Raw genomic sequence first — 22,785 nt, 5'->3', positions numbered from 1 at the left:
TTCTCTGGGGCCTCCAGACAGCATCGCAACATGGCACATGGCCCTCTACGGCAGGCCTGTGTAACCTCTCCATCCGCATCTCTCATCACCCAGCGAGCGGCACAGAATACACCCATCAACCCCTCTTCCCCAGGCACACTACGGCGTTGATGGTTTAGACAGCAACCTATTTTAAGGACAAAGTGGGGGAGACGGTTTGCTTTTTGTTGGGTTACTTACCTGATTTTTGCCTGGCTAAGTTGCATCCAATCACCTATTTCAGATCAGTGGAGCTCTTCTTTATGAAACCTTCTCTGGGTCCCTAGTCTGGGGTAAGGAGTCCTTCCCCTTCTCCCCCCAGTGCTCTCTGCCCACTTCACCTTAGCACTACGACAGGAAATCAAAGATCTCCTGCTGACTCAGTCTTCCCGGCTAGACCATGAGCTCCAGGCATAGGTCAGCTTTGCCTGCCTTTTCACGTCCCCTGTGTCTGGCATAACGCCTGCGACGTGGTCGTTGCTTAACACACGACGCCAAGCAAAGCCGAAAGTGAGCAAAAGGCACCGACGACTCTGCAGAGCGTCAAGCAAGTGGTTCCCGCCAGCGCTTCCCAGACGGAGAGGTGCCTGGGAATCACGGGGGGGGGGGGGGGGACACGCTCTCAACAACGTGGATGCCGGATCCGTCGCCTCGGGGCCGTTTCTAACAAGCTCCCAGGTGCTGCTGATGCTGCTGGTTCGTGGACCATCCGCTGCGCTCCAGGAGCTTGGACTGTGGCCCTTCAGAGCCATGAAACACAGGGCGCTGGTAGATCAAGTAGTGCCACACTAGAAGCAACTTTTTTACTTTGCAGAAGTGCAAGTAACGGAGAGGACAAAAGATGAGGTTTGCTGTTTACTAGCCTATTCTCATCTCCTTCGCTCGAGAGTCTTATACACTCTGTCGTAAGGGGCTGCAAACAGTCGTCTCGTGAGCCAGACCCCCACATGGCTGTGGTCCTCATCACAGGAGGCGAGAGCATCCTTACCAGCAGCGTTTGTGTAGATAGAGGCCAACCCTTCCAGCTATTATCGGACTAGCTCTGAGCACAGAATCCAAATTCAGTGTGAGAAGTAGGAGCCAGAGAGAAGCGAGGGAGGCCAAAAGGAAATCAGCAAGACAGGGCTTATTCATTCATCCCTTCCTGCAAAAGGCAAAACGGTTCTTGAGCATCTGTGAAGATCCTAGCGCGCCACGAGGGGAGAGGTGCTAGGGTTGTCACGGTGGACAACGGTGGAGAGGAAATGTAGTCAGCGGAAAATTCCACAGTCCCAGGTCAGTGATGGAAAGAGGTTCCAACGTCGAGAGTCCCAGAGGGGCTGCACAAATTTTCAACTCAGATTCTTAAACCCCCGCTGCTCACACTCTGAGGAAAGATTTAGGAATCTGATTTAAAATGTCACATCAAGTTTTCCAGAGATATCACAGGATTCTTAGTCATCTGTAATTCTGACCAGCTGTTCCGCAGCATCGTCCAAGTCGTGGAAGGCTGCAGCGGCTCAGAGACGGGTCTTTTCTGCACAGAACCCCTGGGAAAAGGTGCGCTGAATACACATGCCACGGCCCTTCTCTGAGGGCGTGCGATTTTGCTTATAGATCACTCCATATTCAAATAGGTTGGCTATTGTGGAGTGGGTCAAGATTTTTTTTTTTTTAAGTTTGCTGGGTTTTGTTAAGCTCTAAAAAAAAAAAGGTGTTTCAGCCACTCACCACACTTGCAGTGGCCTCAGCTCCCACTACCCCAGATTTCCAGTCCAGTCCCACTGGTCCCCTCACAATCTCTGCTCACATATTCCTGACTTCCCTATTCACATCAGTGCACAAACACGCACACTTTCATTTTGTCCTGTTTTGGCTTTTATTTCCTTGTCATTGTTCATGCCAGTTCCCTTCCTCCCTTCAAACTAAACCATGTGCATCTTTTAAGATGAGTTTGTTCATTCTTTCAGTAAATCTTTATTGGGTGCTTTTTAAGTGCCGGGTACCATCCTGGGAGTTGGGAGTTCAGTGATGGACAAATAGGGATGCTCACGTCAGTGCCCGGTGGGGATGCAGACGAGTGAACAGGCAGAGCCAGCATAACCCTCCCTGGTGAGGGCTCAGAGGGAGAGAGCCACGCGGGAGGAGGGTGTTCTGCTCAGCGCTGGGAATTTGAAGATGTTCCCAAGCATGTGAGAGCCAACCAGAGGAGGAAGAGGAGGGAGGCAGGGAAGGGGTTCCTTGCAGTGGAGAGATTAGGCTGGAAAAGTAAGCAAAGGTCAGATTTTAAGGCATGGAACAAGCTTGTACTGTTATCATAAAGAAAGGACAGCACTAAGGATTTGTAACGGTGCGAATTCCGTCTATTCCTCGCCAGTTATTTAAATCCCAAGTGACTTCTGTGGTTTCCAAAAGAATTACTGGCTCTCCTTGGCAGCCTTACTCTGAATTTATGCGTGCTATTTTTTCCCATCCTAGGGTCATTCTCTGCTGTTGGGTCTCCACTTATTTTGTACCTGCAGCATACATTCAAATATTCTATTTTTGGCTTAAAAATGTCCAAAATACATACTACAGCTATTTTAAAACTTCCCTATATTTACAGTGTCATTGTTCCTCCAGTGAAACAATGTCATTTAATATCACTCTTCTTACCTCTTATTTATTTTTTTAATGGAGGTACTGGGGATTGAACCCAGGCTACTTTCAGATGTTTGACAGTCTAGAATTAATTGACTGAGTCATTTTAAAATTATTCAAACAAACGAGTAATGTTAAGGAAAATTATGTGGGAAAAATATAAAATTGCCTTCAGTATCATGCCATTAGCATAGTCATTTTTTAAACACACAATATATACTCATTGACTTGGCAGTTACTTGCTGCCTTAACCAAGTTGAGTGATTTTTAAAATCAATTCACTATTGGCTTATTTGACTTTATACGTATATGTATATTTTCCGAATATGTTTAATCCTGTTCCAGTGGGTCTGAGTTAGACGACAGGTAAGGAAAAATGAACAGAGCCAACGCCCAGCTCAGGCTTGCCTTTATTGTAGAACTCGTCTCTTGCTAATTCCCAGGAACAGTTCTGGTCGTATGTTCATGCTTTTCCATACGTTTTGTTTTGTTTGCAGCAAAATCAAATACCCGCAAAGCAAAGCATGCTAAAACAGATGATCACAGCACAAAGCAGCAGTGCATAAAATGAGCCTTGTCTCATTTTTTCTTTCTTACAAGTTCCATTCTTTTGTAAACATCCTGTGAAGAGCAGGCATTGACTATAATGTTAGTAGCCTGATGGGGGGTTTACAGAGCAATCGGTTTTAAATGCACCATTAGGGTCACACTGGAAATAAGACATGGGCGTGGCTTTCTATTTCTCTGAATAGACTGAAGACATTCTTAGGAGATGCTGAACCTCAGTGCCTTCTACTCGAGTCCAATTTGAGATACAGATGTGATGAAAATTAGGGCAAATATATGCTTTAGTCAGATACATCATCACCATTGATGCCCGGCACAGAGTTGTCAAAGAAAAGATTCAGTTAATCCTTCACGGTCCATTGTCCCAATTCTTGGAAGAAATAAAATCATTCCTAGTTTCTTGGATCTGCTCATTGAAGTCCTCACTCAGAAAAGTCTTTCCTTCAAATTCGAAACAGAACAAATTGGCATGTTATTAGCCAACTGTTTTCATGAAAAATTTCTGCCACTTACCACTCTACCTCTAATAGATGATTTAAACTTTCTGGTGAGAGCCACGTGGAGCTACATTCTTTCCTGCTCTGATCATCTTGTGTCCTCAGCATCTGCAAAGTAGAAATATGCATTGCTCTTAATGTCACAGGATTTGTTAAAAAATGTTCCCTCTTGAGCCTCCTCCTTTTTTATGCCACATAAGAAATAAAACATGCACGGTTTTGCCATTTTCAATAGCCATAATAAAAGAGTGATGTGATTCCAGATAGAAATGAACAACATACAAGAGGTGTAGACACATCTGTTCCTAGGAAAACCCAGGTACACCGGTGATCTGAAACCTGATACTTAGCACATTTAGTGGCTGGTACCATTGATGCAGCTAGAAGGACTATCTGGAATCCCTCTGATCTTTTTTTTATCATTAATATCTAGAACCACCTTCCTTTTCCCCTCATCCCTCTGCCGCACCCCTCCCCGATCACCCCCACGTGAGCTTTGGCCTCCAGCATCAGCGCCTATTCTTCTTCTTTGGAGGGATGCCATCCAGCTACAAGAGTGGCTTTAACCACACACAGCGGGAGTCCCTGGGAGTTCAGAGCCTACCTGGGGCAGCCCTTGACCCAGCAATGACCTATGAGGGAGTAAGAAAGCCTCAGGTTGGGACGACACTGTAGCATCACTCACACGCCTGAGTGCCTGGCAAGAGCAAGCTGAAGCTGCCCTCTGTGGTCCTTTGCCTGAGATGACGCCCCTGTCTGCATCCACTGCTCCCATCTCGCTGCCACCATCCCCTCCTGGTTCTACCCTGAGTGAGCGCCATGGCAGTAAGTCACAGACATGTGAATCCCCAACTCGGGGTTGGCTATGGGGCTGGGGAGAGGGTATAGCTCAGTGGTAGAGTGTGTGCCTAGTAAGCACAAGGTCCTGGGTTCAATCCCCAGTACCTCCATTAAATAAACAAATAAATGAAACCTAACTACCTCCTCCCCACCCCCACAAAACCTACATACAGGGTTGGCTCTGGGGAACCTGGTTCAAAACAGGATCTGAAAGATGATCCTGCTGACTTGTCTTCAGATACTTTTGCTTACATCTCCCACCAAAGGAAAAAAATCATGTGCTCTTTTCTTGTATTCTTTAAAGTTAAATAATATTTGACTTTTTTAAATGATGAGTTAAAATAGTTAGAAAGGATGTAACTTGTGACACTGTAAAAACAAAACTTCCACATTTCCCATTTAATTTACCTAATGGAATCTAAATATCACCGTGATTTGATAACCACCATTATTCACGTAAACATACCATATGATTTCCCTTGTTACATGGAATCGAAAAAATAAAATAAATGAACAAACATAACCAAACAGACTCATAGATCCACAGAATAAACTAGTGGGTCCTGGTGGTGGTGGTGGTGGTGGTGATGGGGATAGGTGAAGGGGATTAAGTGGTACAAATGTCCAGTTATAAAGTAAACACGAGAGGTGCAGCCGAGATGGTGGAGCAGGAAGACCCTGAGCTCACCTCCCCACCTGCCCCGAGCACACCAATATGACAGCTACTTACAGAGAACGATCCATGATGATGACCTGAAGACCAGCAGAGAAGAGTTTCACAACTAAATAAAAAGATATAAAGAAGGAGCTACAAAGAGACGGGTAGGAGGGCTGAAGATGTGGTATATTCAAGACCCACAGCCCTGGGTGGGTGACCCACAAATTGGAGAAAAATCACAATCACAGAGGCTCTCCCCAGGGAATGAAGGGCTGAATCCCAGACTGGCCTTCCCAGTTCAGGAGGGGTCCTACACTGGGAAGACAAGCGCCCAGAACAGCTGGCTTGGGAAGCCAGCGGGGCGTGTGTACAGGACAGCCGGAGGGCGACAGGAAACAGACTCTGTCCTTAAAGGTGATGTGCAAAACTCACATACTCGGAGACCCCGCACAGACACAGAGATTTGAAAGGAGCGTGGGTCCGACCCACTTGCTGATCTTGGAGAGCCTCCTGGAGAGACAGGAGGCAATGGGGACACCCCCTGGGGTCACAGACACTGCAGTAGCCATTTCTGGGAGCTCCTTCAACCCTGAGGACACTGCTGGCAAAGCATGCTTCGGAGGCCTCCCTCTGGCCTGTGAGTGCCAGGGGATTACCCACCTACCAACGGGCCTGCACCAGCCCCGGGACCAACCCCTCCCCGGGCCCTGCAGCCAGCCGCACCAGGACCCAGCCCCGCCCAGCAGACACACAAAGCGGGCCCTGGCAGCCAGCCGGCTGGTGGCCACCCCCGCCTACCAGCACACCCACAGCATTCAGCCCCAATACAGCAGAAGGGACCATGTAGCCCACACAGGGGGCACCCCTAAAGCAACAGCTCTGGTGACCAGAGGGGAGTGTGCTGCTGGGCCACATAGGACGTCTCCTACATGAGGCCACTCTCCAAGACCAGCAAATACAACGCCCGACTAACGCATAGAAATAAACAAAGAGAATCAGGTAAGATGAGGAGGCAGAGGAGTATGTTCTTAATGAAGAAAGACAAAAACCTCAGGGAAAAAAAACTAAATGGAGATAAACAATCTACCTGATCAAGAGTTCAAGGTAATGATCATAAAGATGCTCAATAAACTTGAGAGAAGAGTGGATGAACACAGTGAGAATTTTAACAAACTTAGAAAATATAAAGAAGACCATAACTGAAGAATATAATGAGTGAAATAGAAATATACTAGAAGGAATCAGCAGTAGATTCGATGATACAGAGGAATAGATCAGAGAACTGGAAAACAGAGTAGTGGAATCACCCAGCTGAAAAGGAAAAGAATTTTAAAAAGTGAGAATAGTTTAAGAGACCTCTGGGACAACATCCAGCATATTAACATTTGCATTATACCAGTTCCAAGGAGAGGAGAAAGATGGAAAGGGGCAGAGAACTTATCTGAAGTTCCCTAACCTGGGAAAGGAAACAGATATCCAGGTCCAGGAAGCACAGAGAGTCCCAATCAAAATGAACCCAAAGAGGTCCACTCCAAGACAAATCATAATTAAAATGGCAAAAATTAAAGATAAAGAGAGAATCTTAAAAGAGGCAAGAAAAAAGCAACTAGTTACACACAAGGGAAACTCCATAATGCAATCAACAGACTGCACCAGAGATTCTGTAGGCCACAATACTCCAAGTTATGGAAGGAAGAAACCTACAACCAAGAACACACTGCCCAGCAAAACTGCCATTCAGATTTGAAGGAGGGATAAAAGAGTTTTGCACAGACGCTAAAGCTAAAAGTGTTTGGTATCACTAAACAAACTTTGTAAGAAATGATAAAGGGACTTTTCCAAATGGAAAAAAAAAAAAAAAGAAAGACCATACCCAGAAATAGGAAAGCTACAAAAGGAAAAATCTCAATGATAAAGGCAAACATACAGTAAACATAGTAGATCAATCACTTAGAAAGCTAGTAGGCAGGTTAAGATACAAAAATAGAAATAGTGTGTATATCCACAATAAGTAGTTGAGGAATGCACAGAACAAAAGATGCAAAGATGTCGAAACCTTAAATGTGTCAGAGGGAGTGAAAATGAAGGGTTTTTACCGACAAAGGCTTGATCTCCAGAACATATAAGCAGCTCATATGACTTAATAAGAAACAACCAAACAACCCAATCCAAAAATGAGCAAAAGACATAAACAAGCAATTCTCCAAGGAAGACATACAAATGATCAATAGGCACACGAAAAAATGCTCCATATAACTAATTATCAGAGAAATGAAAATCAAAACTACAACGAGGTATCACCTCACACCAGTCAGAATGGCTATCATTCAAAAATCCACAAATGACAAATGCTGGAGAGGCTGTGGAGAAAGGGGAACCCTCCTACACTGCTGGTGGGAATGCAGTTTGGTGCAGCCACTGTGGAAAACACTATGGAGACTCCTCAAAAGACTAGGAAGAGACTTAGCGTATGACCCAGGAATCCCACTCCTGGGCATATATCCAGAAGGAACCCTACTTCAAAAAGACACCTGCACCCCAGTGTTCACAGCAGCACTATTTACAATAGCCAAGACATGGAAACAGCCTAAATGTCCATCAGCGGATGACTGGATAAAGAAGAAGTGGTATATTTATACAATGGAATACTACTCAGCCATAAAAACCGACAACATAATGCCATTTGCAGCAACATGGATGCTCCTGGAGAATGTCATTCTAAGTGAAGTAAGCCAGAAAGAGAAAGAAAAGTACCACATGAGATCACTCATATGTGGAATCTAAAAAACAAAAACAACAAAAACAAAGCATAAATACAAAACAGAAATAGACTCATAGATATAGAATACAAACTTGTGGTTGCCAAGAGGACGGAGGATGGGAAGGGATAGACAGGATTGCAAAATTGTAGAATAGATAAACAAGATTATACTGTATAGCACAGGGAAATATACACGAGATCTTATGGCAGCCTACAGAGAAAAAAATGTGACAATGAATATATATATGTTCATGTATGACTGAAAAATTGTGCTCTACACTGGAATTTGATACAACATTGTAAAACAATTATAAATCAATAAAAAATTTTTTTTAAAAAAATGAAGGGTTTTTAAAATGTGTTCCAACTTAAGAGATCATCGACTTCATCAACCATAAGAAAAACTGCAAAAAAAAAAAACAAAACCAAAAAACACATGAGGTCTTAACAACGTGTTGCTAAACAGCCAATGGATCCCTAAAGAAATCAAAGAGGAAAATTTAAAAAATATCTGGAGACAAATGAAAATGGAAACACAACCCAAATCACAACCACAAAGAGATACCACTTCACATCTGTCAGAATAGCCATCATCAAAAAGTTACCACATAAGTTTCGGTGAGGATGTGGAGAAAAGGGAAACCTCGGGCCGTGCACTTCCAGTGAGACTGTAAATGGTTGTAGCCACTATGGAAAACAATATAGATGTACCTCAACAATTAAAGACAGAATTCCTATATGATCCAGCAATTTCACTTCTTGCTATTTACTCTAAGAACACAAAATACTAATTTGAAAAATCTATACACTCCATTGTTCAATGCAGCATTATTTACAATAGCCTAGATATGGAAGGAACCCATGTGTCTACTGATAGATCAATGGATAAAGAAGATGTGGTGCATACAGAGATATAATGGAATATAACTCAGCCATAAAAATGAAATCTCACTATTTGTGATAACATAGATGGATCTAGAGGGTATTGCTAAGTTAAACTAGTTAGACAGAGAAAGATGCCACATGATTTCATATGTGGAGTCTAAAAATAAAAATAAACAAAGTGAAAACAAAGATACAGAGAACAGATCGTGGCAGCATTGGGATGAGAGGGTGGTCCTAGGTGACACAGATGAAGGGAATTAAGAGGTACAAACGTCCAGTTATATAATAAATAAGCACATTGGACATGTGCACTATGACTATATTCTTTGATGAAACTGTATTTCTTACAATCTGCTTTATATATTTTGAAGCTGCCACTTACTTCACTCATGTTATGGGACATATCCCCACATAGCCTAATTGGCAGAATAAGTTCTTACTAGAAAACCAATTTCTGCCTTAGAAAGAATCTGAATTCATCTTCTAATTGAAATAAGTATGTTACTAAGGGTCTCTGTCATGACGTCCTGTGACTTTATTCCAAGACAGGTAAATGACTAAGGACGTCACTATGATTTTTTTTTTTTTTGATCTGATGATGCAATACTTGCTCTCCATCAGTATTTCTTTTATATCCTCTTTGCTTTGCTCCTGCAGAATTGTCACTCAGGAGAGATGCATCCTTTGCTAAGAGCTGGGAGATAGAACAGGCCAGATTGCTAAATGAAATTTGTCATAACTCCTCTCATGTTCACTCTTTACCATACGTGAGTTGGTATGAGTTCAAATACCCAAGTTCGAGCAACACACATTTCTGTGCCATAAACCTGTACAGGATGGGAAAGACCTGAAGTCCCGTTTGGCTTAGAGGAGGCCTATGGATCTAACATTTAAAATGACGCTCTGTTTGACAACATGCCCCCCACTTCCCATCCTGTGCCTCCTCAACAGGGTTTTACATCTGGGCGAAGCACCATGAGAAGGCGTGGGATGGCTGAGAAATATGCCACTTTTTGTGTGAACCGGGGGTTGGGGGGCTTTTGTAAAAGGAGACGCAGGAAAGGAGAGCTCCAGGATCACTCAGACACAGGCATCCTCAGGCAGAGTCCTCGCATTTGAAATCCACGTATTTGAAAGTCTCCACATGTCCCTCACATCTCCCAGCATAAAAAACAGTGGCTTTGCCCAAGCGACTCCTTATTCACATAAGAAGGTTGAGGACGAGGGCCATGAGGTGACTTTTCATGACCACGAAGCTAGTTAGTGACAGAACCTAAACTAGTATCTGGGTCTCCTCATTCCCAGTTTGTCCCTCCTTCCGCCATGGCCATCCACATCATCGTCATTACCATCACCACCTCCAACAACAGCTCACGTTTATTACGCTTTCACTCTGTGCAAATTGCTGTTCACATTCGTTTACTGCTCACATTAGCCTACAGACAGGGAAATGGAAGCTCAGAGTGGTAAAATGATGTGCCCAACAGAAGATCTAACAAGCAATTCTCCAATGAAGACATATGAATGACCAATAGGCACATGAAAAAAATGCTCAATATCACTAATTATCAGAGAAATGCAAATCAAAACTACAATGAGGTATCACCTCACACCAGTCAGAATGGCCATCATTCAAAAGTTCACAAATGATAAATTCTGAAGAGGGTGTGGAGAAGAGGGAACCCTCCTTCACTGCTGCTGGGAATGCAGTTTGGTGCAGCTGTTATGGAAAACAGTGTGGAGATTCCTCAAAAGACTAAAAATAGACTTATCATATGACCCAGGAATCCCACTCCTGGGCATATATCCAGAAGGAACCCTACTTCAAAAAGACACCTGCACTCCAATGTTCATAGCAGCACTATTTACAACAGACAAGACACGGAAACACCCTAAATTTCCACTGACAGATGACTGGATAAAGAAGTTGTGGTATATTTATACAATGGAATACTACTCAGCCATAAAAATGACAACATAATGCCATTTGCAGCAACATGGATGTCCCTGGAGAATGTCATTTTAAGTGAAGTAAGCCAGAAAGAGAAAGAAAAATACCATAAGTGGAATCTAAAAAAAAAAGAAGGAGAAGGAGAAGGAGAAAACGACGACGACGACGACGATGATGACATCGTATGAACTTAAATATAGGACAGAAACAGACTCACAGACTCATAGATGTAGAATACAAACTTGTGGTTGCCGGGGGGAGGTGGGTGGGAAGGGACAGACTGGGAGTTTGAGATTTGTAGATACTGAAAGGTATATATAGAATAGATAAACAAGTTTATACTGTATAGCACAGGGAAATAAATTCAAGATCTTGTAGTAGCTCACAGTGAAAAAGAATATGAAAATGAATATATGTGTATTCATGTATGACTGAAAAATTGTGCTGTACACCAGAAATTGACACAACATTGCCAATTTTTTGACTATAAACACTGTCATTTTGACATATTGTCATTTTATTGACTAACTTGATAAAAAAACGTTAAAAAAAATGATGTGCCCAGATAAAATAACCAGTAATTGCAGAAATATGACTCAAATCCATGTCTGACCCTTAGATTCACTCTTTCAACTGCTGTTTCCCAAAGTGGTTTCTCTAAAACATTAGCCCAATAAGATGCTCCCTGATATAAGATGCTATGGTCAAATTGGTCTATTAGCCTTTGTCTCAGAATCACAATGAACATTAGCCCATTAGAGTCACTGACAAGTCCTGTAAAAATGACACCTACTCATTAGTGTTCCACAGAAAAATATTTTTTCCCAAATATTTATTAACATCTTGCGACAAGATCCCCTTTAAGAAGACGAATTTAGACTCAGTATGTATAACACTAGGTTAGTGTTATACTGCAAGCTCTAGCCAACGTCAGAATCCTCTGGAGGCCCCCACCCAAGTTTCTGAGTCAGCAGCTCTGTGGTGGAATCTAAGAACCTGCATTTCTAATGCATCCCTAGATGATGCTGATGTTACTGGTCCAGGAACCACACTTCGAGGAACGCTGAACTTGATGCTGGAAAAATAAAGACTAAGAAAAAAGTGCTGGGTTGGCATAATGGAAAAAGGAATAGCATTACACTTTTTTAAAATGTACATTAAAATCTTGCAAATGTACATTATAACGAGCAAACAGAAAATGTGTATATTAAGTGCAGGGATAAAGTGAGAATATCAGAAGAAAAGGCAGGTGAAGAGAAAAGCCCACTCTCTTTGGGAAAATAAAAGAGAAGAAAAGCAATATAAAGGCTGATCAGTCTTCATAATGGATTTTTATTTTTAATAGTCAAACACATTACCAGATCTAGGTAAATCGTATAGGGATAGACTAGTTGATTATGTAGCAGGCACACTCTGTTTCTGAGCATCATGGGTATCGTCTCCAACCTTCCAACCACCGAGAGATAAGCTTTATTATCTCCCTTTTGGGGACAAGATTTATACAGAGTATAAATCGTTGTGATGAGACAGTACTGGGCTGGGTGCTGTGAATGTTCTTTGGTGAAACACTTCAGATGTCTCTGGCTTTCCTTTCCTTATCTTTAGAAAGATACAGAATAACTCGGTGATTTCTAAAGCCACCCCAATTTTCAAATTCTAACCTCCCATAATTCTAAGAAGTCAAACTGACATATTCTGAAGATTCTCAGACTGACTTCAAGGAGCAGGGCTGTCTAAGTCACCAAATCAAGCTGTTGACTAGATCTCTCCAAGGGAAATGATTAAAGGCATCATCTACTTCTGTAAGTATGATACAGAATTAAATAGGAAAATGGAGAAAACTTCCCAAGGAAAGAAATTATGAAAAGTGACAGTAAACAAGAAAGGTATTGGTAATGCTCACTTGACAATAATCCTCTTATTTCTGCTAACCTTATCACTTTCAGCCATTAACTGCCTTGAAGTATCTAGCAAGACTGGTTCGATCAGGATTGATGGCAGTGTTTCCCGAACTTGTGTGCACACTGGAACCACCTATGGAGCTTCCCTAAAATATGGATGCCTGTGTCTAAACCCCAGAGAATGTAATTAAACTGATGCGGGGTGTGGGCTGGACTATGGAATTGTCAGTAAATAGCCAGCTGATAATAATGCATAGACATGCTTGCCAAATGCAGATTTATAGGGCTCTTTCCTGTGATTACATTGATAATGATACCCTCTGCTATTGACCAAATTGTGTTCCCCACAAGCTCATTTGTTGAAGCCCCTACCCCCATGTGACTATACTGAAGACAGGGCCTTTAAGGATGTGATTAAAGTTAAATGAGATCATAAGAGTGGAGGCCTCCAAAGCAATACAGAAGGGAAAGAATGAAGCTGGAGGAGTAACCCTCCCAGACTTCAGACAACACTACAGAGCTACAGTAATCAAAACAGTGTGGTACTGGCACAAAAACAGACATATGGATCAATGGAACAGAATAGAGAGCCCAGAAATAAACCCACAGACCTATGGTCAATAAATCTGTGACAAAGGAGGCAAGAATATACAATGGAGAAAAGATAGTCTTTTCAGCAAGTGGTACTGGGAAAGCTGGACAACTACATGTAAATCAATGAAGTTAGAACACTCCCTCACACCATCCACAAAAATAAACTCAAAATGGCTTAAAGACTTAAATATAAGACAAGACACTATAAACCTCTTAGAAGAAAACACAGGCAAAACGTTTTTGTAACATAAATATTAGCAATGTTCTCCTAAGGCAGTCTACCCAGGCAATAGAAATAAAAGCAAAAATTAACAAATGGAACCTAATTAAACTTATGAGCTTTTGCACAGCAAAGGAAGCCACAAGCAAAACAAAACGACAACCTACGCAACAGGAGAAAATATTTGCAAATGATACAACTGACAAGGGCTTAATTTCCAGAATATATAGACAGCTCATACACCTTAATAACAAAAAAACAAACAACCTAATCCAAAAATGGGCAGAAGACCTAAACATTTCTCCAGTGAAGACATATAAATGGCCAATAGGCACATGAAAAAATGCTCAATATCACTAATTATCAGAGAAATGCAAATCAAAACTACAATGAGGTATCACATTGCACTAGTCAGAATAGCCATCATTAAAATGTCCACAAATGATAAATGCTGAAGAGAGTGTGGAGAAAAGGGAAACCACCTACACTGTTGGTGGGAATCTGGTTTGGTGTAGCTATTAAGGAAAATAGTATTGAGATTCCTTAAAAAACTGAAAACAGACTTACTCTATGACCCAACAATCCCACTCCTGGGCACGTATCTGAAGGAAACACTAATTTGAAAAGATACATGTACCCCAGTATTCATAGCAGCACTATTTACAATAGCCAAGACATGGGAACAACCTAAATGTCCATCGACAGATGCCTGGATAAAGAAGTTTGGTGTATATATGTGTGTGTACACACACACACACACACACACACACACACACACACACACACACACACACAGGAGTACTACTCAGCCATAAAAAAGAATAAAACAATGCCATTTGCAGCAACATGGATGCTCCTGGAGAATGTCATTCTAAGTGAAGTAAGCCAGAAAGAGAAAGAAAAATACCATATGAGATCGCTCATATGTGGAATCTAAAAACAAATGAACAAACAAACAAAGCATAAATACAGAACAGAAACAGACTCATAGACATAGCATATAGACTTGTGGTTGCCAGGGGGGGTGGGGGGTGGGAAGAGATAGAATGGGATTTCAAAATTGTAGAATAGATAAACAAGATTATACTGCATAGCATAGGGAAATATATACAAGATCTTATGGTAGCTCACAGAGAAAGGAATGTGACAATGAATATACATATGTTCATGTATAATTGAAAAATTGTGCTCTACACTGGAATATGACACAACATTGTAAAATGATTATAAATCAATAAAAAAAGTTAAAAAAATAAACAAACTACTATATATATAATAGATAAATAACAAAGTCCTACTGTATAGCACAGGGAACTATATTCAATATCTTATAGTAACCTATAATGAAAAAGAATATGAAAACAAATATATGTATGAGTAGAACATTATGCTGTACACCAGAAATTGACAGAACACTGTAAACTGACTATACGTCAATGAAAAAAAAGAATGGAGGCCTGGTCTAACAGCCATGGTGCCATTCTAAGAAGAGGAGGAGACACCAGGACTGTCCACCATGTGAGGACCCAGAAAGGAAGCAGTCATCTGCAAGCCAGGAAGAGAGCTCTCACCAGTAACCAAATTGGGTGGTGCCCTGATCTTGGATTTCTCAGCCTCCAGAGCTGTGAGAAAATAAATTACTGTTGTTTAAACAGCCATTGGCATATGTTATGGCATCCTGAGCTGTTTCACCCATCTTCTCTGTCTCTGATCCACCCCAATTCCTGCCCCCAGTGTTAGGAAAGCACACTGAGGCCAGAGGAGCCAGACCAGGATCAGGTTCAAATTAGGCACTAAACGTCTTTGAGCTTCAGTTTTTCCATCTTCATAGGAAGGATATTAATTCCTGTCTCCCACATTTGGAGGGACTCCAATGAGCTCATGTTTGTGAAACTGCCTTGTAAACGTAAGGCTCCATAGATGAATGAGCTGCATCTGGTGCCTGCCCCCTTCTCTTCCTCAACCAGCCTCCCCTTCCAGCCTCTTCTCGATCTCTCATTTCTGTCCCTTCCTCCAAGTCACCTATCCAGTATGTTTTCTCACCATCCAGTCGCCAGTCATTTGACTTCACTCCAATTTCCTCACTGTCCCAGCATAGTTCTCCTTTAGAATAGATACACTGGCAACAAATGCACATTTCCTCTATCTTGAAATGTCTTCATTTTGTCTTCATTCTGGAGGGCTATTTTTGCTGGATATAAAATTCTGTATTCACAGTTCTTTTCTTTCAGCACTTTAAAGAAAAAATGTTGTTCTATTGTCATCTGGCCTCCATGGTCTCTGATGAGAAATCTATAGTCATTTCAATAATTGTTCCTTTCTTTTTTTTATAAATTGAAAAAATTATTTTTTCCTTTTTTTGTTTATTTTTTATTTTAATCATTAAAAAAAAGTTTGAGATGGGGAGGTAATTAGGTTTGTTTATTTATTTTAGTGGAAGTACTAGGGGTTGAATTCAGGACCTCGTGCATGCTAAGCACATGCTGTACCACTGAGCTATATCCTCCCCTCCATTCTTTTCTTTTGTAACACATGGTTTTTCTCTAGCTGCTTCAAGACTGTTTCTTTACCTTTTGCTTTCAGCAGTTTGATTATGATGTGTCTGAGTGGGGTTTAAAATCTGTAAAGTCATGTCTTTTACCAATTTGGGAAATTTTAGGCCATTATTTGCCTAATTTTTTTTTTTCCTGAATGAATCTCTTTCTACTTTGCTTCTTGAATTCCAATGAAACAAATGCTAGACCTTAACTATTACAATTTACTTTTGTTCCTCAAGTCTCCATGGCTCTGCTCGTTTTTTTTTTTTTTTTTTTACAATCTCTTTTCTGTTTTCAGATCATGCAATTAATCTACCTTCAAGTTCACTGGCCCTTCCCTCTCTCCTCTTCACTCTGCTATTAAGCCCATTCAGTAAATCTTTTCAAAATTCAGATACTGTATTTACTTCTAAAACATCTTTCTGTTTTTTCTTTTTCATCTCCATTTCTCTGCTGAGAATGTCTATCTGCTCAAGTTGTTTACCTCTGTCCCGTGGAGTACAGGGATAATAGCTGCTTTAATGCCTTTGATAATTGCAACACCTGTCAATTTCAAGTTGGCATCTGTCATCTTTTTCTTTAAATACTGCTCACACCTCCCTGTTCTCTGTTAACATTGCATAATTTTGGATTATATCCTAAAAAGTTTCAGTATCATGTTAGAGTTTAGACTCTAAGTCTAGTGTAATTCTCAGTAGGACTCTTAATTTTTTTAAAGCAGGTGATCAATGTGCTAGGCTCAGAGTGTAAGCATCTCGCCTTCTGTGAGCAGTGGTTCTAATCTCAGTTTAGAGTCCAAAGCCTTCGCTCTCCTGTTTTGGGTCTTTCCCCTCCATGTACAGCTTAGGGGAGAGCCTGGGGCTTATGCAGTTCCTGTAGTTAAAATCGGAGAACCCCTTTCTCCAGCTCTCTTGTCTGAGGTTACCCCCACATGCTGGCCAACAGGGCTTCTCTTCTCGAACCCTCCACCCCAAAAGACAGGGCTTCTCTTTAATTTCAGCTGTCTGATGGAAGCAACCTAAATGTCCACTGACAGATAACTGGATATATACAAGGAACTACAACTCAGCCATAAAAAAGAATGCAATCATGCCATTTGCAGCAACATGGATGGATCTGGAGATTATCACACTAAGTGAAGTAAGTCAGACAGAGAAAGACAAGTATCATATGATATCAATTATATGTGGAATCTAAAAAATGACACAAATGAACTTATTCACAAAACAGAAAGAGACTCACAGACAGAAAACAAACATATGGTTACCAAAGGGGAAAGGGAGTGGGAGGGATAAATTAGGAGTCTGGGATTAGCAGATACAAACTACTAACTATATATAAAGTAGATAAACAACAAGGTCCTACTGCAGAACACAGGGAACTACATCCAATACCTTATAATAACCTATAATGAAAAAGAATATATATATGTGTGTGTGTATAATTGAATCACTCTGCTGTACACCAGAAACTAACACAACATTGTAAATCAACTACACTTCAATAAAAAATAATTTTAGCTGTCTAGCCTTCCACTCAGCTCCAAACTGGTGCCCACCTTCAGAGCAGAACCATGACAGAAAAGAGGGAGAAAAAAATGAGGATATTTTCCACCATCTTTGACACACAAAGGCCCCTTTATTCTAGTTTTTCTGCCCAGAAATATGGGGCCCCTATCACATTTTAGCCACCTGCCCCACTGCCACCATGCAGCTTCAGGCCTGGGGCTCCGCCCCAAGCCAAAAGAGAACAAAGCAAACGGGAAAGTCACGGCCCTTCACAGTATCTGCTTTCACTTCTCAGAGTTGCTTTTTGTGTTTTGTCTGGAGTTTTCCGCTGTCATCACTGGGAGAGACCAAGTGGGCTCACTCCGTCCAGAGGCCAAAGCAGGATGAGTTCTTCTCGACCGCACCAGCTGTTTCATCATGCTTAGGTTTATTTTTCCTTTTCATACATCTTCTCTCTCCTGTCTAAATTTTTTGTACTTCCTCTATCCTCAGTTCTTGTTTTCCATCACTTTGCTGACTGTATTCTACAGCTGTATCTACAATTATACCCGCATCTAATATATACATAGTATATATAATACATAACATGTAATCTACATTGTATATGTGTGTAAATGAGGTACACATACATGCATAGCATTTTACACACACACTGCACACCATACATGTATAATATTTTATTGTATAACTACACCCACATTTATTTACCATATCTGTTGTTGGGCATTTTTGTTCCCACTCTGAGCCCACTACAAATGGTTCTGTTATGGACATTCTGGTACCTGACTCTTTGTGAATACATATTTTTCTGTGGGGTATATACATTGGCTAAAATTAGTGGGTCAGAGGATCTGCATATTTTCAGCTCTAGGAGGTACCTGGGCATATTTATTTTTACAATAATGTCTCCCAGGATTTTGGTACACAGCAGAGATTGAGCAGAAAGCTGCCCTAGAACCTCCTATGGCTGCCTCTTTCCCATCTCCTGTTTTCTCTCTAGCTGTCAGTCCATGGCCATTTCACCAGGCAGCCTAGAAGCCCCCCCTCAGCCTTCACAGAGATCTCAGAACCACCACAGCACTGTCCTCTCCAGGCTCCGGGGAGCTGGGGCTCAGCCGGGAGCCGGCATCTCAGACCAGGAAAGCCCTCATCACTAAGGGAGACAGCAGCCCCCAGGTGTTCAGACTCTGTAGACTGGTCCTCTCAGCTCCCCGCCTCCATGAGAGAGCAGGGCTCCTCCCGCCCCCACAGGACCTGCAGTCCTATTGTACCCCCTATCACATTCTGTTCCTTGTCCCCACACCGGGCATTTATATCTCATTCTGGTTTTGCCAACACCAGTGTCTCCCCCTTTGGCCCTTCAGACATTTTACCTCCTTTGCCCCTTGTTTTGGGGACCCCTGTAGCCCTAGATGATAAGCCCCTCTATTCTACCATCTCCATTGTCCCCGTGCGTTCTCACCGCTCACCCTCTACAGGGGAAAATCCAAACAAAGGCACTTCAGGATCGTCAACTCTACTGCGTCAAGGTTACCTTTTTTATCTTGCTGTCTGTTGTCTGCTGCAGCTGTGAGTTCTTCTGAATGTGCCTCGTCCTTGTCTTTCATCAGCTCCCCAGGAGGTGAAAGCATGTACCACCTCTGGATCAGATCAGTGCTGGTCCCAGAACCATTCCTACGACTGTCCCCTAATTCAGAGAGCTGCTGCTGCTGCTGCTGCTGGGACCCGAATTCACCCAAAGGCTCCCCGTGCTCCATCTCTATTTCATACACCTCAGGAATGAGGCTGAGGTGACAGAGAAAAGCGACGAGATGTATGTTAGCCAAGCCCCTTGCAGGATTCAGCGTAAACACAGCCAGGTAACAGAACAGGAATCAGTCTGATGCGCATGATTTGAATAGTCCAGATGCAGTTTGTGAATGAAACTTGACTGAGGGGCATTTGTTTTTTTAATATTCCAAGACATTTGTGTCAGTGGCTTAGGGCTCCAAACTGATGTTACCTTCATCACTGACTGCTTATTGAGTACTTAGGGTTGGACTTTGCAAAATCAAACTTAAAAGAGTCTTTCCTGCCAGTGTTCACAGGGGTTCCATTTTAGAAACAGCAAATGTTTTTGCTGCTTCTTTGTGAGTTTTTCTTTTGCATCTGTTTCTTTTGCTCTAACATTGTTACATCTAACCTTTGACCTTAGAAGTTTTCTGTTGTGGCAGGACCCCATATTTGAACAATATCATATATCTACTAATAAGTATTAAGAAGGGCTTCTTTTTCCATAAAAGCTACAGACATGGAAATACGGTTCTTTCTAATACGAATCATTCTGTCTGCTAGTAACACCAGATCTGTGCTGTTGTCACAAATCAGGAGCATTTAACACACACATACACACACACACACCTCACCCCACAGCCAAACTTGCATCTCAAAAACTAAAATGCCATTTATTTCAAGTGATCGTCTTAAGGACTGTTTCCGGCTGTAGTCCCACCCGAGCTGTGAATACGTGTCAACTCACAACACAGTGTTTTCTGTGCCATCATCCTCTGGGTGGGGAGCAGTGACGTTAACACACCGGGGTCTCAGATCTGCAGGGGGATACGTGTTGATGGCGCCTGGAGAGAGAGTGGGCTGGTTAGTCTAAACATTACCCTTCCTCATTTGGACTATCACTCAAAGTCAGGTCATCTTCCCCTGTGGCTGGAGGTGTTTTTTAGAGCAAATTAATCCTATAAGGGACTCAGCCAAGCAGGCAGCCTCTGATGCTGCAATACCTCCTTGGCCAAGCCAACGAGACCCAGCAGCGATGGGGTCCAGAATTCTCCCCCTCTGCGTGTCACCAGCTTGTGATACAATTCCAGGATCTCTCTGAATCTCTTCTATCATCTGTTTCTCTCCCTTTAAAAGGAGGATCTTTCTGAAGACAGTATTAGCCATTGAAATTGACTACCCGATTTATCTCGCGGTTGGAAGAAGGCACTTTCTTTTTGCAAGTGACAAGCTTGCTACTAAATATAAATCCAGACTTCCAAGATTTCTGAGGGTTCCGTGAGCCCTGGGCTACGTGAGGGCTGGAAAATCTGCATCCCTGGGACTCCCCGCTGAACTTGCTGGGGCTGCAGACCACTGCTCGGCGTGGCCTCTGCCGCATCCTGATTCCCAGCAGAGGCCAGGCCGTGCTTGATGCTGTGGGCTCTCAGGTTTGCTACTGTAACCGTGTCTGCAATTACAACTTAGGGACAGTGGTGGGCAGCCTCTCTCAAATCCCCACTGTAGAAAAACAACCTTATAGCCCTTGCCTGGCTGTCCCTGAGCCAGCTGTCTGAGACGGAGTCTCTAGGAGAGATTCCTGTCCATGGCTCTTAAGAACTGAATTCAGAACCAAAACTGACAAGATAAAATAGGAATCCTTGGAACAGGCGGGGGGACTGGGGGACAGTGTTTACTGCAGCGGTCTACACCTCGTTAAGGCGTTAGTGACTGAAGTGTAGCTTAATGAACGAGGGCAGGGCTCTGAGCTCAGGATGCCTGGGGTCAAGCCTACAATTTGCCAGCTCTTAACTGTGCGCTTTCGTGCCATTTATTTAATGTCTCTGAACCTCAGTTTTCTCACTTGTAAAGTGGGGATGCTAATACTTTCCTGTGATGGATGGGTACAGCTCAGCAGGAGAGTGCAGGCCTAAGTATGCACGAGGTCCTGGGGTCAGTCCCTAGTACCTTCATTAAAAAAAAATTGTAAATCAACTACACCTCAATAAAACTATTTTTAAACTTAATACCTCCCTTTGAGGGCTGTCCTGAGGATTAAATGATACCATAATCGAAAAAACTTGGCACATAGTAAACACTCACAGATTAGGGTTAAAAGACACCTTTCACTTTCTGGCAAAGACCTTGACAGGACAGCAGCAAAGGTCAAGGTCACTAAGACCTGGGATTTTTCTCTGTGGTTTTCTCATTGCCTTCTAGACTGCACCACTCTTGACCCAAGTGGGGATCGTGGATTAGATCCCACTAGTGAATTAGACAAAGAGACATTGACTCTATTGCAAATGCAATAGAAGAGGAAAACTTCAACGACTTACGTCTGACTGAATGAACAAACGGCTTGACAAATTTGACGATATAGTCCAAGTCTGGCTTGTGGGACCGGCCAAGCTGGACCAAGTGATGATCCAGTGGGTGGCTGGCTAATTCTTCTAGCTCCTTGTCGTCGTGCACAGGACCAAAGGAAAACACAAATATGGAGTAGCCCTGACACTTGGCACTCAGAGACACATTTCTTAAAACTTCCTTGTCTAAAGGGTTGGTTTCACCAGCAGATATGACAAAGATCACTTTGTTTTTCCTGAGGTTGGGGGTTCCTACAAAAACATTGTCCACTGTCCACTGTAGGGCCTGGCCAATAAAAGCATCTCCATTGAGCTGCTGGAGAGAGTCTTGGAGATGCTGTTTCATTTGGTGTCTACTGTTGTAAGTGACCAAATCGAATTCCAGGTAGACGGGGCATTCTTCAGTGTTGGGCATGTAGCCTGGAGGAGAGTAGGTCAGGACTGCTACCCTGTCTCCCAGCATGGAGATCAGTGGGTCTGGGGCCACGTGGAAGTAATCAAGCACCGAGGTTACAAACGCTTTCACATCCTTAAACTCATCCTTTCCTACTCTTTGGGAAGCATCTATGAGGAAAGCCACATCCATGTAATATTCTTGAAGAGAGGCAGTGCTAGGTTCATAAGCAAGACCTGGTTCTTCTTTTCTGCCATGGTTTTCATGTCCTGCAACAGAATAACTCAAGTCACTGTTTTTAGTAGAAGGATAAACTTGGAACTCCTAGCCAAGGATGGCAGATACACAGCATGGGGTGTCTTCATGCTTCCTTCATGCTTCCTTCCCACACCTGCGGCAGATCACTAGAATACAATAGAGAGCCCAGAAATAAGCCCGCACACTTATGGTCAATTAATCCATGACAAGAATATACAACAGGGAAAGGAGTTTCTTCAATAAGTGGTGCTGGGAGAACTGAACAGCTACATATGAAACAATGAAATTAGAACATTTTCTCATTCCATATGCTAAAATAAACTCAAAATGGATTAAAGACCTAAATGTAAGACCAGAAACCATTAGACTCCTAGAAGAAAACATAAGAAAACAGTCTTTCATGTAAATTGTAGCAATAATTTTTTTGGATCTGGCTCCTGGGTAAAGGAAACAAAAGCAAAAATT

General features: G+C 42.4%; 2 protein-coding genes and 1 non-coding gene across 4 annotated transcripts in view; 1 reads left to right on the top strand and 2 right to left on the bottom strand.

Annotated features, from left to right (window-relative positions):
• COL6A6 (collagen type VI alpha 6 chain) overlaps positions 1-585 on the bottom strand; it is a 168,402-nt gene extending 167,817 nt beyond the window's left edge. The window contains exon 1 of one of the 2 annotated variants that reach the window (XM_032489331.1): positions 220-585. In XM_032489331.1, the coding sequence (XP_032345222.1) occupies positions 220-245 (26 nt within the window). In that variant the 5' untranslated portion in view covers positions 246-585. The remainder of the gene's footprint in view (positions 1-219) is intronic. The other variant, XM_032489322.1, reaches the window with a different exon arrangement.
• Positions 586-3,029: 2,444 nt separating this feature from the next.
• Positions 3,030-22,785, bottom strand: part of COL6A5 (collagen type VI alpha 5 chain) — a 117,076-nt gene continuing 97,320 nt past the window's right edge. The window contains 4 exon segments of the mRNA XM_014566446.2: positions 3,030-3,809; positions 19,091-19,341; positions 20,075-20,171; positions 21,642-22,331. Of these exon segments, the coding sequence (XP_014421932.2) occupies positions 3,790-3,809; positions 19,091-19,341; positions 20,075-20,171; positions 21,642-22,331 (1,058 nt within the window). The 3' untranslated portion in view covers positions 3,030-3,789.
• Positions 4,580-4,651, top strand: TRNAT-AGU. The gene has a single exon. It is a non-coding gene; the product is annotated as a tRNA-Thr (tRNA).

This window comes from Camelus ferus, chromosome 1, assembly GCF_009834535.1.
Source record: "Camelus ferus isolate YT-003-E chromosome 1, BCGSAC_Cfer_1.0, whole genome shotgun sequence".
Lineage (NCBI taxonomy): Eukaryota > Metazoa > Chordata > Mammalia > Artiodactyla > Camelidae > Camelus > Camelus ferus.
This window is presented reverse-complemented; position numbering and strand designations above follow the sequence as displayed.